Here is a 19,334-nt window from a genome sequence, read left to right on the forward strand (position 1 = left end):
CTGTGAACCTAAAACATTAACTCGATTTTAGTCAGTCCACTGACCTGCTGAGTATTTCCAGAAGTTTCTGTACTCATTTCAGACTTCTAACATCCATAGCATTTTGCTTTGCTTTTTCACTCCATTTAGTTCAGACTCTTAAAACAATTTCTTTCTGCCACGTGTTTGAGGGCAAGGGCTCCAAGTTGACTTAATCGAAATTCAGCCCTCCAAACCATCAATCACAGCTGCTTACCTGAGGCAACACCGACCCCTCTGATGCGCAGTCAGAAAGCTCATGGGCATTTGCTCTAGCTAAGCTCCTCACTGTTTCAATGGATTAAAGCAACACCTGGATCTTCAAACATCGCAAAGACTTATCTTAGATTACACACAACATGAAAAACTAATTCTAGACAAAAATCATTCCTTTGGATAGTTAATGAAATACTTCAACAAGTCTAAGGTGACTACCAGATTGTAGGCTTATTATTAAGGAAAGTGTGTTCATTTTCCAAAACAAAATCAGCTCAGGGAAGATTAATTTGACATAATTTGCTATTTACAAAAATAACCAGGCACATGATGAGATAAAGTTCTATTTATCCTGTCAATCTCTTTTAAAATCCAAATCAACCTGGAAATTTGCTAATTTAAATCTTCTTCCTCTTCCCCTTCCCGATTCAAGTTACCCTGGCTGAGGATGGAAGTGTTTTGACTTAATAAAACATTCATCAATGAAGCTTCTCATAAAAACAGTTGCATCACAACAAAGGCAGCTTTAAGTTAAAATTTAGACTTTGTGTTCAAAATACATTTGTTTTTAAAAATGGGTTTAAGCTTAAAAGAAGCTGTAATTAGAATAATAAATATTCATAAATCAACTCTCCAGAAATAACCCTGGAGTTTTAATGAAATGGTCTTTGGCATTAACATGCAATCACTTCAGGGACTTTACATCATATTGGTAACTGAAGAAATAGTTTAAACAACACAAGTTTACAACTTAGTATTTAGTGTATTTTCACACTCATTCTGATCCATTTTGTTAGAAACATTTTCATACAAGCATTTTTGTATCGTGTCACTTATTGCCTTAGTGAGGGGCCCATTTCCTGTTGTTTACCAAATTAAAGACAACTTTGCAAATTTGCAATTCATTTAAACTAGCAAACTGGAATTGCAAAAGGCATTCACACATTGAAGCCAGCTTAGACATAAACAATGGACATTTTTAAAAAGCAGCTGAGCGCTTAAAAACTGCAGCCACCACCCACATTCTGTGACTATATTACTTTGCTCTGACAAAGGTTGGTGAGTTCTGTCTGTAAAAAGCAACCCATGGCAGCTTTTATGTAAAACGGAAATCTGGTTTTCTCCCAGCTGCTGTTATAGTAATTACTGTCCTGTGGTTGCTAAGAGATGTTTCCTATGATATTTTTTCCTTCAAAGTACTAAAATGGATGATGGGTAAAGTAATAAAATTGATTCCAGCTGCAAAATGTTGGGACAAAAAAAAAACAGCTGCAAGGAAAATGGGATCCAGACTCAGTTTCCCTTCTTCAAAGTCTGAGACCTTCCTTTTCCCCTTTCTACAGACCTGAGTTCAAGAAGAAAATCATTAACAGCTTTAAAAAAAATGCTCCGCTCTTATAATAGCTCCTAACACGACTTAGTAATAAGAAAGATTAGTGGAATACACTTCCCTTTGGATTCTTACACTCTGGATTCTTATATTTTACATGTTATGAAACAAGTTAACTATTGTGTGAAATGTAAAACAGAGTGTTACTTCAACATTAGCAGGTTGATTAGGAAGTAGGCACAAGTATATGCCACCTTCAAATTAACTAATTTAACATATAATATTTAAACAATTTGTTAAGAGTACTTTCAATTACTTGAAACAGTTAATAATGGTCAGTTTCAAGAAAACTGCAATGTTTGCTTATCTAGTATAACATTAATTGATGAATTGGTTATTAGTAGTTAAACCTTTGACTTTATACTTTGATATAAAAAAAGGATATAGGGACTAAGAGCTTAAAGTGGGTCTATGCCAGTAAGCTAAACATGCTCAGTTCAGGAAAAAAATATTCCCAAGATATTCATTTGAGTGCTAAATTTAACTTTTATTCAACTAGCATGGCTGAAGATGCACAAAATATGACAAGATTAAAGGTTGAGGTTTCTTCAATTTTGTGCTTAGTCTTCCTTTCCAATTTGCAATTTACTAGTTTTTCCCACAAATACCAAATTAGAGTGAAGTTGCAACTATGCGAAGAAAGGTTACAATGTGCCTGAGTTATGGCGCAATCTGCATGATGTTAAATTACAGCCCGGGGCTTCTACTTTGGAGGCAAACAGCAATCTGAGTGCAAATTATACTGCTTACTTTTTAAGAATTATTTTAGCCCTGAGGTTTCTAATGGAACTCATTTACATATCAATATATGTAAAATCTGCCACCACAATAGTGAGCATTTTAGAATTTGTTTTTAAAAAACAACTTTTTAAAAATAAAATGAAAATTCAAGAATGGCAATTTGGTACTACTTGGCTAATGCAGCTGAAAATGGGTTCATTGTTAAAATGGGCATTTAAAATCAATATCCGGACTCATTGTTTAAACCAATTTCAAAATAACTGAAAATGACTTAAATATACAGAAAATAAAATTACTTAGGCCGATGTACTGTGGTCAGTTTCACAGTTCAAACGTAAAATATTACACTCAAAAACTTTCAAAGTTGTCTATTAGTTCCCTTTCATCTTAAGCCTTCAAGATTTCATAAGTGAAAACTTGCAATGGTCATTAAATTAATTGGGATTGGGTCCATCTTCTAGTTTGAATTTTTAAAACAAAAAAAATCCTGAAAATCCATTTGGCACCAGATGCAAATCACACTTGATTTCACGCGACCACCTGCACTTGCTTGGCCGATTTTTGCATGAATTGTACCAAAAATGGGTGACTTCGCATACTTCAGTATCCACCATCCATAAATTCCAGGATCATTTCAACTGACCCAGAAAGAAAAAGAAAGCAGAAACAATTTCATCTTTAATCCAGAAAGCTTTACACATCACCAAAGCTAATGATCATTTTGAAAGAAAATCATACCTGAACTAGGAATCTAATCTTCGGTCTCAGATCTAAATGCACACTATGTTGTGTTTTAATAGGGGCTCAACAGCAATCTACTAATACAAAAGAATTTTGACTGCTGGAATCTCAAAAACTTCACCATCGTTGCATACAATGTGACACAATAGGATGGATCTATTTGCAAATTAATCAATAATATCCATTTTACGCTGGCAAATTGACAAAGTGGGTTTACTGACAGCAGAGAGAGGTTTCATTGTATTCTACATCTTTAATATTATCTGTTACTCTTCGGCAGCAGTTTGTGAACTCCTAAAGCAGGATTTATTAAGCGCCACAAATCTAACTGCACTAGTTAAGCTGAATTCACAAAATCATCACTGCTAACAGTCAACAGTTAACAGATGAGATTAGAAAACCGACAGTTGTATCTCATCACGATCATAAACCATGCACATCCGTTTTCGCTGAATGTATAAAGCATTTGTAACCAGTTGAATTAATTATTTGTCGCTTGCAAAACACAAACAAAATGGAAAAGCAGTGGGTGTGGTGGGTCGAAGTAGCCCTGATGATAAAGGATGGCCAAAAGCCAGTAGCGAGGAAGAATCTTGGCTCAGAAGATCAGGAAGCAGAAACAGTATGAGTTAAGCAAGGAGTAGAAAACATTAGTCAGAGTAGTTAATAGATCTCCTACAGCAACAACAAATATCTATAGTAGCATGCTTAATTTTGAAAAAAAAAAGTCCCAAGCCTCACAGGAGCATTATAAAACAAAATATGTCACTGAGCCACATTTGAACCCTAGCAGTCGCTATACTTATGGGCTGAGTATTAATCAAGAAATAAAGAGAAGAATGACACTATGGGGACCTTTAACTTTAACTTTCACATGGACTAGAAAAGGGAAATTGGTCAAAGGTAGTTTTGAGGTTTAGTTCATTTAATGACAGTTTCCTAGATCTATGTATCAGGGAACTAAGCATGGAATGGGATGTTTTAGATTCAAAAACAGAAACTGCTGGAAAATCTCTGCAGGTCTGGCAGCATCTGTGGAGAGAAATCAGAGTTAACATTTCTGGTCCAGTGACCCTTCCTCACAATGGATGTTTACACAGGATGTTTTAGATCTCATCTTGTGCAATGAGACAGACTGAATTAGTTTTCCCATAGTAAGGGATCCTCTGGAAAGGGTGATCATATTATGATTAATTTTAGATCAACTTTGAGTGTGCCATATTGAAGTCCAAAGTTATGGTCTTAAATAAAGCTAGCTACTTAGGTATGGTGGTGTGGAGGTGAGATGGCCTAATGGACTGAGAAATCAGATTAAAAAATGCAGTGGTAGGTAAGCAATGAAAAACATTTTTAAAAAATTCAACATTCTCACTGATTGACAATCCTTTAAGAAACAAAACTTACATGAGAAAATTTCTCTACCCATGGCTAACTTAACAAGTTACAAATTGCATTAGGTTAAAAGAGGTTTATAATAATTTCAATTAGCAAGGCTGAGAACTAGTTGAAAGTTTTAGAAACTAGCAAAGGATGATCAAAAATGGTAAGGAATGAGAATATGAATAAATTAATAAAAGATACAAAAACAAATAGAAGACCTTCTAGAAAGAACAATAAAAGTAAACATGATCTCTCAAAGACTGAGACAAGACAAATAAGAAATAAACAAGGAACACAAAAATGACAAAAGACTTTGAACACATATTTTGCATGTGTTTTCACAATAGCGGTCACAAAAACATACCAGAAATAGTGGGAACCACAGGTAGTAGTAAAATCAAAACACATTTGCACAGAAAAATCACTGGAGATCTTACTGAAGTTAAAAACCAACAAATGTTTCGGACCCAAACCCAGATCTGAAGACTCATATTGGAATTAAAGTGTTACCACTGTTTCTTTTTCCAGGATGTTCCCAGATCTGCTGAGTTTCCTCTATAAAATGATTGGTTTTTATTTCACATTTCTCATGCCCACAATATTTTCCAATTACATTGGAACTGACATTTGACAGCTAAGGCACATCTCAGGTAACTTCCAATACAGTGACCACAATGAATCTTCCAAAATTCCCCACATTCTGGAAGGTTCTTAGTGGATTGCAAGTCAGCAAGTATAACCTTGCTATTCAAGAGGGGGAGTAAGAAAACAAGGAACTATAAGTCAGTTAACCTGACATTACAAGTCAAGAAAATGCAGCAATCTACTATGAAGAAAATGATAACAGGACTCTTTGAAAATCAAGATAAGAATAAGCATGGTCAATATGGTTTTGAGAAAGGTTAATCTGTTTTAACTGGCTTATATGTGTTTTCTTGAGGATATAAAAAAAGGTAGATAAAGGGAAAGCAGTAGATGTAGCACACACAAATTTTAATAAGTTAATCATGAAAGCAACACATGAATGCTTGTTACACAAGGTAGGTGTTAATGGGGTTAGAAAGGATAGAGGGTTGCTTGAAGGATGAAACACAGTCAGAATAATAGTATAATGCTGTTTGTCAGGGGACCATAATAAGATGACATAAGGATCAGTGCTGTGGCTTTAGCTATTTACAATCCATATTACTGACTCGATAAAAGGGCTGAGTATAATGTATCCACATTTGCTGACAATACATAGATAGATGAGAAAATATAGTAAGAGAAGGATGCAGAATTTGTAAAGGGATTTTGGACTGATCAAGTGAGTGGATAAAATTGCGGAGGGAATATAATTGAAGAAATGTGTTTACTTTGGTAGGAAGGTTACAAGAATTAAATAATGAGAAATTAATAAATACTGTGTTCAGAAGAATTTGCAGGTCATTCTACAAGAATCACAATGTTAATATAAAAGGTAGTGCAAGAAATTGGGAAGACAGATAGCATGTCGGGTTTTTGTTGCAGATGGGCTTGAATAGAAGATTAAGAAAACTTTAATGCAATTGTGTAGATCTTTGATGAGCTCACTTCTAGGGTATTGTGCACAGTAAGCATGAAAGAGCATACTTATCTTAGGCAGGGTTCAATGAAGATTCAGTGCATTGATTCCTCAGATTAATGAGTTGTCCTACGAGAAAAGATTGAGCAGTACAGGCCTAAACTCTCCCAACATTTTGAAGAATGAGGGATGATCTCACTGGAACAGAAGTTTGGGAGGATAGAATACAGAGTCTGTGTCCAACGGATGCAGAGTACAGAAAAACAGGTCATCATCTCAGGTTAATGGGATTTTAGGACTTTTAGTCCATTTAGGACTAAAACATGGAGAGATTTCTTCACTCAGAGAAATGTGAACTTTGGACATTCTCTACCAAAGTTGTGACTAGATATTTTGGACTCTAATGGAATCAAGGGATGTGCGAATATGGCAGGACACTGAAGATGAGATAGATTATGTAAGTCATTGCCTTACTGAATATGTAGGTTCAAGAGTCAGTTTTTGCTCCTGTTCCTTATGTTTCAAATCCCTTATGGCTAAGTACATGGATGAAAACATTACAAATTTTTACTCTATGGGAACTAAAATGGACATCAAATGCAAACTAGCTTAAACTTTAAAACTATTTCACTGGTCTTACATCTCTCCATATTTCAGCTGAAGTGGAGTCTTCTAATGATCTATTAATCTATTTATATCACTGCAGAAATGATGACTCAAGCTGAGTAATTTGAATACAGGGAATTTATTAAGCAAAAGATTGTGCCTGGCTAGGTTACAAAATTTCCAATGTAATGCCCTTAATGTAGAAAAAATGCCCAAAATCTTTTTGATGAATTGAAAAAAATGGACAAGAGAAATGCTGCGATGGTGTGTTTTAAGGACAACTTAAAGGAATAAAAAGAGTTAGTGATTCGCCATAGGCCTTGTAGAGGTTATTACACATGGAATAAAAAGAGATGGAGTACCTTTGGTAAGCCTAGTGAGAGTCTTTCCCGGTCATGATAGTAGCACAGATGGAGTATAAATTTTTGACTCATCATTTTTAATACCCGGGACCTTTCATGGACTAAAATGGTTTGGAAAAAGGAAAACTTAAGATGGCCATCATGAGTACCTGATCCAGTTCAGCCAAGCTTGTGATTTGCTTAAGTATATAATTCTGATATTTTAAGTCAGTTGTTGCTTGACATCCAGAAGCAAAGTAACTCCACGCTGAGTTAACAGTCTGCCTTGACCTTTCAAGTTGCTGGTTGTAAAAAGGCCTATCCTTCATTTGTCACTAGGTCAAGCTCACCAGGGAGATGGTGTTGGGCACTGTCCTCTGGCTAGGTGCAGCTCAGATAAACTGATTTTTAATACCTCTGATTATAAATTTACAAGTTTTGATAAATTCAATTATTCTCCTCTCCTGTCTTCCTTAATTTCTTGAGTGGTGCTTGTGTGCATGAATGGAGTAGTGAAGCAACTTCCCTGTGTTTTGAATATTTTATCGACGCACAATAATAAATCAGATACATTTGATTTAATCAAAAGGAATATATTACATAAAACCTTGCTGTTTCAGGTTTAAGAGGGGGAGAGCAATCATAATTGAGATGCACCCACATTCAACTTTCATCCATGAAACACTAGTTAAACTTGACTTATAGAGTGAACTTCTTAGAGGATTGGTAAAAGTGAGTACAGTCCCAAGACTGCTGACAGACAGGATCGAAATATAGTTGAGAAACATTTTGAATGGCAGCAAGATAGTTCTCTCATTCAGGAATTAATAGGTGAGAGACCCAGAATTAGAACTTAGGTGATATAAGTAGATAAATAGTGGGCAGCACGGTGGCACAGCGCCAGAAACCCGGGTTCAATTCCTGTCTCAGGTGACTGTGTGGAGTTTGCACATTCTCCCCGTGTCTGCGTGGGTTTCCTCCAGGTGCTCTGGTTTCCTCCCACAGTCCAAAAATGTGCAGATTGGGGGAATTGGCCACGCTAAATTGCCTGTAGTGTTAGGTGAAGGGGTAAATGTAGGGGAATGGGTCTGGGTGGGTTGCACTTCGGCGGCTCGGTGTGGACTTGTTGGGCTGAAGGGCCGGTTTCCACACTGTAAGTAATCTGTAAAATGGCACTGAGAAATTAAGTGGTACAAAGTGGCAGCCATCCACTGGATTTGACAATGTGCATCCTAGGAATTTGGAAGAGGGAGCTGCAGAGATAGTGGATTTTACAGTATTAATTAACTTATAGAATAGCTCTCAAAGGTTGGCAGGTAACCTCGTTATTTAAGAACTGTACAAGTATGAAAATGGAAAATATCAGCCATATGATCTAAGAGTAATGGCAGGCAAAATGTTAAAAACTATTAGGAATCTTGTGTTTGAAAGTGACATATTTAATTAGAGATGATGAGGAATTTTGAAAGGAAGGCATGCTTGACCAATCTTTTAAAGAGTTTTTTAAGAACGCAACTAGTAAGATGGATAAGGCAATATGAGGTCATAGAATCATTGAATCATACTGCACAGAAGAAGCTCTTCAGACAAATCAGTCTGTACAGCCAATAAGACAATAATACCTACACTAATCCCCCTTTCCCACCTGGCCAGGCCAAGAAGCAGACTTATGAAGAGGTCTTGCGATCTGCCCACACCCCTCCATAGTTCAAGAGTGTAGAACTGAAGTGCAACCAAAAGCAACGGGCCTTCTTTTTTCTTCTTGGTTCTGCTTTTTGTTTTTTCCTTAAAACTTAGTTTCTAATGAGTCTGTTCAGAGATATTATTATATACCCCTAAAGCATTGGGACTTGAATCTGGGTCTCCCGTTTCAGGGGTAGGGACACCACCACTGCAAGAGGGTCCCAGGCATTTAAATAGCTGAGGTTCTATCCATGGGTGGTCTCAGCTAGCAGCTGAACACAGTGATCAATTGTGACAGTTTAAAAATGTTCACCTATTCTTGCTAATCAACCTATTCAAAGATGTTATTACATACCCCTAGAGCAGGTGGGACTTGAACCGTGGCACACCTGGTCCAGCAGTAGGTATACTACAATTGCACCTACCAATTGTGCCAAAAAGGGTTCAGACGATGAGTTCCAGCTGGCAAGGCCACTGCCTGTTACCAAGGAAACTCATACTCGATAAGCTTACCAGTAGATTAGTTAGTGATTCGCCATAGGCCTTGTAGAGGTTATTACACATGGGTTGAAGATTGGTTAAAAGATAAAAAAAGAAATAAATGCAATTTGGTTGGGTTGGGAAGCTGTAGTGAGTCTCAACTATTTCTTGTCCATGTTAATGACTTAGTGTAACACTTCAACATTTGCTGATAACAAAGTTAGGTGGCAAAGCAAGAGCCAAGAGGGATGCAAATAAGCTGCAGAGGGATACACAAAAGGTTGGGCAACTGGATAACAACATGGCAGATGCAATGTGATGAATTATGAAACTATCCAGTTTAGTAGGAAAAAACTTTCGAAAGCAGAGAACTTTTGGAATGCTGAGATTGAAAAATGCTTTGTCCTCATACATGAATCATAAAGTTAGCATGCAGGCACTTCAAGAAATCAGGAAGGCAAATATTGTTTTCATTACAAAGGAATTAGAATCTTCCTACAATGATACCAGGCATTGGTGGAGCTACACTTGGAGGGATGTGTGCAGTTCTGGTCTCTGTGCTTAGAGAAGGAATTTATTGAGCTTTTTCGAGGGGAATTAATGTTGAGCTCCTGTTAGGGGGAGGTTATTCTGTGAGGAGAAAATCATTAGCTCCATAGTCCTAAAGCTCTAAAGAATGCTGACAGTCATAACATATAAAGCATCTTATGAATGACACTACATTATGCAAGTTCTTCCATTTTCTTTTCATTTTTGTAAGGTGTCATTTTCAGTGTTAAATTTACTTTTTAAAACAAAAGCCTTCTCAGGAAACCTGTGCCAAATCCAATGATTGGCCCACAATCCACAACAGCAAAATACAAGGCCAGCTTGGAATTCACCCACAATAAAGATGAGTGCAAAGAGTTTCCTTTAGATCCTCGTTACCTGAGCTCAACCAAATCCTCAGTCTCATCATCAAAGCTGAAGGAAGGATGGAGAAGGAGTTGCAGGGGGAACTTATCACAATGACAACTTGGGAAGAGGTTGAAAATGCTCATATTTTTATAAAAGAAAAGTGAGAGATTTTCCAGGTTGCAGAGTGAATTGTCCTTTGAAACAATTCCTATCCCTATTCTGCTGGAACTAGACCCTTCCCTTTCCTTAAGTATCTATAACTTCACCTAGCTTAACATCTCTCAGTGCTTTCACATTGCGACTTTCCTCCCTAATGCTAACCCTCACTTAAAAAGAAACTCCATCAATTCATTGCTCACTGACATGCCACAAGCCCTTGTTCAAGACTCTGAAAGTTAGCAAACCTTTCTGTCAAAGCAGCCATATAGCTAGGCATAAGACAAACCCCTCTTCTATTGTGTTATCAAGTTTTAGCACTTTTAGTACCTTTGCCATTATTATAAAATGACAGACAGCAGGTTACTTTCTTTGTATTTTAGAAAATTAAAAAACTGTTTTAATCTTTCTGATCATGATGATGCTCACTGGGTTATGGAATTGGTTAAAAATGAGAAAGAAATTAAGTTACATGGTTAAAATATTGCATACCATTTTAAAATGTTTCTTCCCCTTCTTAAGGCAATAATTTTAAGGTAGATGATATACCCTCAGAAGTAGAGATTACCTTTGTCTGCAGTGCAATCCATTGAAATGAGTATCCTGCCTGCCTAAAGCAAAACCACTTCAGACTGTGTTATTAAATCATAGGTCTTTCAAATTTTTGGTGCAGTACTGGACAACCTCACATTGACAAAGGAGTCAGACAAAACATTGCCTAGGGCAAAAGAACAAAGTTGACAGTTTTAGACTGATATTTTGCCCAATGTATTACTCATCTTTCCTGTGCCTACAGTCAGAAATCTTAGAAGTTCCATTTTAGTTTCAGCCCATCACAAAAGATTGCTGGCAGTCAGCTGTGCCAAAACACCTGCCCACAAAGCTTATTTGTGGTTGCATTATGAAGTGGAAATCTCAATTACCTTCTCGAATAAACCTAAGAACTCTGTGCATCATTTCTTTTAAAATCTCAAGGGAGAACAAAGTAAGTAACACTAATCATCATCGAAGTTGGTTATTTAATACACATCATTTGCTAAGTTTTCAAAGAATTTTGTAAAATGAAAATAATGCAAACTGTCAGAAAAGTTATGGATGAATCAATAGTCTGACATAGTTTAAAAGCTGCCTGTTATCCATTGGCATACCATAGGGAGCTTTTGTCTACCAATATCTATAGACTTCTGCCAACCATAGATTATTTTTTCAACTCCAATGCAGCTTATTATTTTGCTTTCTTGCTGCACCTAATATAATGCAGCTTATGTTTTCTTGTCAATTTTTTCTATTCCCGAGTGGAGCAACTCTTGCTGGGGTTCAATTCTATAGGCACTCACTGGATACCTTGCTGGATAGCACAGGTTTCCAGGATTTCACAATATTCATCTGACTCTTGAATTGATATCATAATTCTATCAGAACGTATGAAGATCCACTTTGACAAGTCTGTCCTTTTCAGTATGAAATGGCAAGATTTTAGTGATATCCTTCCCTTTAATCTACACCAAATATGCCAAAAACATATTATGTGACATATAAAATTGGTTTAATTTTTTTTAACTGAACATATTCAGTCGGCTTTAAACCTTTCAAAGCTTCTAAAAATACATTTTACTCACACTTTATGAAGTAGGTTTACAAAAAATCACATACACTTAAACAAAAACCTGATGTTTGCAGTAATCAGCTTCAATAAACCATTTATGGATAAAAATTGCAAGCCTTTGCAAGGTTGCAGATCAAGGTTTCGAAGCCAAAGATACGGTAACATAACATATGCAGAAACTAGCAGTCAAGTCTTCCAATTTACCATAATTTTACTTTTACAGCATTTGTGCTTCTGAAATCCTATATTTCTACACAGCATTAGTCTCATGTACATATCCATTATTCCTTCAGTACATCTATTCAAAGGACTGACGTTTCCTCCTACACAATGCCAGTGGTAGATTTTTAAAGAAGGAAAATTACTGCGAGGCATTTAAAACCTTTACTTGAATGGCATTTAAAAGTCTTAATAAACCTTAATGCCGGAGGAAAATGAGCACTCAAGCTACTTGGTCATTATTTAATGTTGAAATATTCATTCTCAATCCACCAAATGAATGGGTTCCTTCTGAAGTTGCACCACAATATGTTAGCTTCTCACTGTCAACACAGAGCATATCTGGCAAGTACCTGCTCTGGAATACTTTGTCAGAGATGACCTAAACCAAATCATTTTACACCCTCCTTTGTGCTACTTACTTGAAAACCATCATCAGGAACTGCTGCTTCATTGAAAGTTTCTTGGCAACCTGCAGACAAATAAAACATTGATACTATCAGATTCCAACTTATTTCACCACACCTGTCGTCATTCTTTGAAATTTATAATAATAGTTTTCAATTAGATCCACTCAACCGTGTTTTAAAAATTATTGTCTGGTGGGGTATGTCAGCTAATAAACAGACAATGATGGTGGATAAAATCGACAGCAACCACTATGTAAAAGGCTGCTGGTATTTACGTTTCTGTAACTTCGTTTACTGACACTTAAGCGCAGATGGAGTTTTACAACAATCGGTTAACAGTTTCATGGTCACTCGCTGACACTAGCTTTCAATTCCAGATTTTCTTAACCAAATTGACATTCCAGCAGCTGCTTGGTGGGATTTTGAATGCGTCCCCAGGACCTAAGACTGGGCCTCCTAGTCCAGTAAGATGACCACTAGACTACCATTCACAATTCACAATTGCTACAAGAAGGTAGAATTGATAAAATCTGTGAAGAAAATATTGATGACCCAAGTCAGAAGAAAGATTTCGTGCAGTCTAACAAGAAGCTAATGGAGGCTTTGAAATAAAAACACATAAGAGTTAAAAGGTTACTCCAGTTTAGACTAGATTCCCTAGTGTGGAAACAGGCCCTTCGGCCCAACAAGTTCACACCGACCCTCCAAAGAGTAACTTACCCAGACCCATTTCCCTCTGACTAATGCACCTAGCACTATGGACAATTTAGCATGGCCAATTCACCTGACCTGCTCATCTTTGGACTGTGTGAGGAAACCAGAGCAGCTGGAGGAAACCCACGCAGAAACGGGGAGAATGTGCAAACTCCACACAGACAGTCGCCCAAGGCTGGAATCGAACCTGGGACTCTGGTGCTGTGAGGCAGCAGTGCTAACCACTTGGGAAGAGATAGTAGCAATGTTGGAGGAATTTGACAAAGCCTTATTTCTTTATTTTAAATTAAGTTGCACATCAGACCAGAAGTAAAATCATACAGGATGCAGAATCATTCCAAGAAGTTCAAAGTTTTGCACTACACTTCTTGCCTTTTGTGTAAAACATGCTTGAGATTCTCCTTTTTGGGATCTTGCATTGGGTATTATAATGTTGTTAAGATAAGGAGACTGAAACCTGTTTGCAACATTACGTCAACGAAATGAGCTAATACTTCCATACTTTCCAGGAAACTTCAAAGTTTCCTTCAACATGCAGAATGGTGACAGTGAAGGAAGTTTGATTGTCTAATTAAACGACAACTTTTAATAGTTAATTCACATGCAGAAACCTCTCAGCTTTGAGCAGTCATGTTGTGAAGAAATTTAATACTGAACTAGCGTGGGTCAGGGACAAAGAGAAAACAATAAGAATCGTAAAATCCCTACAGTGTGGAAACAGGCCCTTTCGCCCAGCAAGTGTACACTGACCCTCCGAAGTGTATCCCACCCAGATCCATTCCCTTTTTACTCTACATTTACCCCTGACTAATACCCCAAACTTACATATCCCTGAACACTATAGGCAATTTAGCATGGCCAGTTCACCTAACCTGCACATCTTTGGACTGTGGCAAGAAACCGGAGCACTCGAAGAAACCCACATAGATATGGGGAGAATGTGCAAACTGCACACACAGTTGCCTAAGGCTGGAAAAGAACCCAGAATGAACTGGTGATGTTTCATCAGTTTGGCTCATCTGATTATTTGCTTCGTCTTTGATTTAGTGGCAACATAAAGTAGTATTTAATGCCCATGCCTAGTTGCTCCAAGGTAATTAATAGTCAACTGCAAAGACAGAGGCTGATGTCACACATAAGGGTGACTGGCCTTTCACTGATAATATTAGTAGCCTGTTTGGATTTTTACAATAACACACCTTATATCCGATGCTTGCTTATAAAGTACGGATTCATTAAATTCAGTTTCACAACTTGATATATGATATGTAGATATGAACCTTGGTTTTCTTGTGAATATAGTTTTTGGTGGGTTATGTTAAAGTTCTGTACTTCAGTTTTGGATGAAACAAAGAGACAATAAATCACATCAACACAGTCCATCAAATGAATTGGTGCGACGTGACACCTTTAAGTTTTTTTAAAAATCTGCATGACTCTTCTGTGAGTTTTCTTTTCAGTTGTAACGTGATATTTACTTTTTAGTGAAAACAAAAGTTTAGAAATCTGGATTCAAAGTTAACTAAATGCTCAGAAAATACACATTTCATCTGGATCAAGAACCTCATGTCCTGTTTTTTTTTTTAGCAATTTGGCTATTCAGCCAACTTCATCTGGGATGGTTTTTATAAATTCAAAGGGTCTAGGAAAATATAAGGAAACCTGATTTCATACAATTACTTGCTATCCAGTGACATATAATGGAAGAACCATCTGCACAAGACAGAACTGAACTAGACAGTGCAGTAAAACAGTGCTTGTCAGCAAGCTAAATTTATATATGGAGAACTGCCACGTCAATAAAAATGCCAAAAAGAAGGATAAGAACAGAAATATGGATTACTAGTAGTTTGGATGTACTGGCCATAACTCACATTAATAACAAGCAGAAAATGTTTGACAATTAGCCTTGTAATGAAAAAGATTCCTACAAACTTTCTTTACCCCAAATAATTCTGAAACTAAGTAAAAAGCACTTGTTAAGGGGCAGGGAACCATAATATAAACATCCATCCACAGACCAACATCTACGAATTTTAAAACCCTAAATATGTTGTTTTCCATTTTGACATCTAACATTCACATACCAAGAAAAAGCACGCATAATGTTTAACTCTTTATTTCAAACACATTGCAAGAATATTTAACATTTCCCCATCACCCACTAAAATAGGTTAGCTTTGTTACATTCAAGCTATAAGTCAGCGTCCAAAATGATGTAGCAGTAATACTACCAGAGTAATAATCCAGATAATAAAAAAACTAATGCTCTGTCAATCTGGAATTCAAATTAGTAGTTGATGAAATTCAAATTAATGAAATATGGAATTGAAAGCTAGTCTCAGAACTGGTGACCATGACAACTATCATCTCTGGTTATAAAAACTCATTTGGTTCCTTCAGGGCAGGAAATCTGTCTTCCCTACCTGGTTTGACCTACAGTGATGTGGTCAACTCTTAACTGCCCACGACAATGGTCAACTAAACCACTCAGATCAAGGGCAATCAAAAAATGGTCAAAAGATGCTGACATTTTCAGAAGTGCTAATAGTTCATAATTCATTTGTTTTATTTTCATCATTGAGGAAGGAATAGTTCAACATAAACAAAACTACCTCCTAGCAGAGCAAAGAAACCAATTAGAAGGCAGGTTATTGAGCAGAATAAAAATGTTTTTCATTTGTTATTATTAATTATTCTGTTCATTTAATATTCTGCAACATTGCCTTTAACCCAGCATTTACGTTAAGGGAAACAAATTATTAGTTCTCCTGCGATCTGCTGAGCAGCTAGCCATTCTCTACATCAATTATTACTTGCAAGGGTACTTTTCGCACCAATATGGAGTGTATCACATGACAGCATTTTCACTGGGAAATAATTTACATCTAAAACTAAGCAAGCAGAAACACACAAAATGTCAACACCCACATGACAAAACAAGTTAAAAAGACACGCAGGATGCCTCTGCAACACAGCTGTAAGTGGTTGAAAGCCTACGGCAAAAGATTCAGCTTTTATGATCTTAAATATGTTAGGTTCCCCTTTGAAAGTGAACATACATATCTGAAAAAGCACAGCTACTGAAATGGCAGCTGAATACCAAATGTGAGCAATGTTGCATTTATAAAAATTGCCAATACTGTTGTTGGAAAACAAAAAGCTTAACTTTTATTTTAGAAAGGAGCGACATATATATCTGACAAGAAGTCCTTCTGTGTGGTTCCACTCTGACCAGACACTTTTTCTTCGTATATAACACGGGTTATATACGTTACATGGGAAGATAATCCACACTGACAGCTAATCCTTATTAGTAAATTAAAAGTATGGCTAAGAGCAGTAGAAATTATCTTAATGCTTTCTTATTTGAAGTTCCTCTTCAGATTTTAATTTTAAAAAGGCACTAGTAACTTTCCGGTTTGGTCAAGATTAAGCTGGCCTGTTGAATACCAATTGTAATCATTCCTTCTCCAACCTTCTCAGGGAAATTAGGGATGAGCAACAAATGCCTGCTTTGCCGACAATGCTCAGACCCTATGAAAAAAAAAGAAAAGTCGTAATACTTCAGCTTTCAACTCTTTCCCTCCCAGCCACCCTTTCAACAAACTATCATCTTTCTCCTACTGATTTCCAGCTCAGATTGTGGGTTAGGTTGTAAGTTTGATCGCTGAGTTGGTAGATTTTTTCCTCAGACATTTCGTCATCATGCTGGGTAACATCATCAATGAGCCTCTGATGAAGCGCTGGTGTTCTGTCCTGTTCGCTATTTATGTGTCTTGATCTGTTATAGTGGGTGATACCACTTCTGGCTCTTTTTCCAAGAGGTTGGTAAATGGCTCCAAATCAATACGCTTGTTAATGGAGTTCCAGTTTGAATGTCAGGCCTCTAGGAATTGCTGTGCATGTCTTTGTTTAGCCTGGCCCAGGATAGATGTAGGAATTCCTAGAGGCCTGGCATTCAAACAGGACCTCTATTAAGAAACATATAGATTTGGACCCCATTTACCAAAACTCTCAGAAAAAGAACTGGAAGTGCAATCACCCCCTACAACCTTATGCTTTCTTATTTGAAGTTCCTCTTCAGATTTTAATTTTAAAAAGGCACTAGTAACTTTCCGGTTTGGTCAAGATTAAGCTGGCCTGTTGAATACCAATTGTAATCAGACCAAGACACATAAATAGCAAGTGGGAAAAGACACCAGCACTTCATCGGAGGCTCACTGGTGATATTACCTAATATGGTGACGAAACGTCTGAGAACAAATCTATCAGCTCAGCGAGCAAACCTACAACCAGATTAATGTGTAAAATTAAAGGACATGATTAGGGGTAGAGCAGTAAAGTGAATAGAAAGTTGGTTAGCAGCTAGGAAACAAAGTAGATAAAAGTTCGCCTTTCTGAATGGCGGGCAGTGACTACTGGGAGACTACAGGGATTGGTACTAGAACCCCAGCTATTCACAATATATGTTTATGATTTATATCAGGGAAATAAATTTACTATCTCAAAATGTGCAGACGATACACAGCTGAGTGGAAGTGTGAGCTGTGAGGAGGATGCAGAAATGTTGCAGTGTGATTTGGACAGGCTGACAGAGTGAGCAAATGCATGGCAGATACAGTATAATGTAGATAAGTATGAAATCATCCACTTTGGTAGAAAAAATGTGAAGCAGATTATTATTTGATTGGCTGTAAGTTGAGAGAGGACAATGTTCAATGTGACATAGATGTTCTTGTGCACCAGTCACTGGAAGTAAACATGTAGGTGCATCAGGCAGTTAAGAAGGCAAGTTGTATGTTGACCTTCATAGCGAGAGTATTTGAGTACAGGAACAGAAATGTCTTGCTGCAATTATACAGGCCCCACATGGAATATTGTGTGCAGTTTGGTCTCTTTATCTGAGGAAGAATGTTCTTGCTAACGATTGCAGGACTGATGTATGAGGAGAGATTGAGTCAGTTCGGACTGTATTCACTAAAGTTTATAAGAATGATAAGAACAGGACTAGAGAGTTAGATGCAGGAAAGAATGCTCCCGATGGTAGGGATGTCCAGAATCAGGGTTTGTAGTTTAAGGAGAAGGGATAAAGGACTGAAGGGAAGAAAAATTTCTTCACCCAGAGAATGGGTGAGCCTGTTGAATTCATTATTCCAAAGTGATTGAAGCCAAAACTTTGTGTGCTTTCAAGAAGGAGATAGATATAGCTCTTAAAAGAGTCATAGAGATGTACAGCATGGACACAGACCATGCTGATCAGATATCCTAAATTAATCTAGTCCCATTTACCATCATTTAGCCCACATCTCTTCCTATTCAAAAACCTATCCAGATGCCTTTTACAAGTGTAATTGTACCCTTCCACCCAGTACCCTTCCACCGACACCCTCCTTCGACTGACCGAACTGGTCCTCACCCTGAACAACTTTTCTTTCCAATCCTCCCACTTTCTCCAAACAAAAGGAGTAGCCATGGGCACCCGCATGGGCCCCAGCTATGCCTGCCTCTTCGTAGGATATGTGGAACAATCCATCTTCCGCAACTACACTGGCCCCACCCCCCATCTTTTCCTTCGCTACATTGATGACTGTATCGGCACTACCTCGTGCTCCCACGAGGAGGTTGAACAGTTCATCCACTACACTAACACCTTCCACCCCGACCTCAAATTCACCTGGACAATCTCGGACTCCTCCCTCCCCTTCCTAGACCTTTCTGTTTCTATCTCAGACGACCGAATCAACACGGACATCTACTACAAACCAACCGACTCCCACAGCCACCTGGACTACCCCTCCTCCCATCCTGCCCCCTGTAAAAACGCCATCCCATTCTCCCAATTCCTACGTCTCCGCCGCATCTGCTCCCAGGAGGACCAGTTCAAAATACGTACAACACAGATGGCCTCCTTCTTCAAGGACCGCAACTTCCCCCCCGACGTGGCCGACGGTGCCCCCCACCGCATCTCCTCCACTTCCCGCTCCTCCGCCCTTGAGCCCCGCCCCTCCAACCGCCACCAGGACAGAACCCCACTGGTCCTCACCTACCACCCCACCAATCTCCATGTACAGCGCATCATCCGCCGTCACTTCCGCCACCTCCAAACAGACCCCAGCACCAAGGATATATTTCCCTCCCCTCCCCTATCAGCTGTCCGTAGAGACCACTCCCTCCGCGACTCCCTCGTCAG

The 19,334-nt window shown here is 37.9% G+C and overlaps 1 protein-coding gene across 1 annotated transcript in view; it reads right to left on the reverse strand.

The window, feature by feature from the left end:
• spred1 (sprouty related EVH1 domain containing 1) overlaps nt 1-19,334 on the reverse strand; it is an 85,555-nt gene that overhangs the window by 12,467 nt on the left and 53,754 nt on the right. Inside the window, exon 4 of the mRNA XM_043697998.1 lies at nt 12,440-12,489. Within this exon, the coding sequence (XP_043553933.1) occupies nt 12,440-12,489 (50 nt within the window). The remainder of the gene's footprint in view (nt 1-12,439; nt 12,490-19,334) is intronic.

This window comes from Chiloscyllium plagiosum, chromosome 10 (genome assembly GCF_004010195.1).
Source record: "Chiloscyllium plagiosum isolate BGI_BamShark_2017 chromosome 10, ASM401019v2, whole genome shotgun sequence".
In the NCBI taxonomy this organism is placed as follows: Eukaryota; Metazoa; Chordata; class Chondrichthyes; order Orectolobiformes; family Hemiscylliidae; genus Chiloscyllium; species Chiloscyllium plagiosum.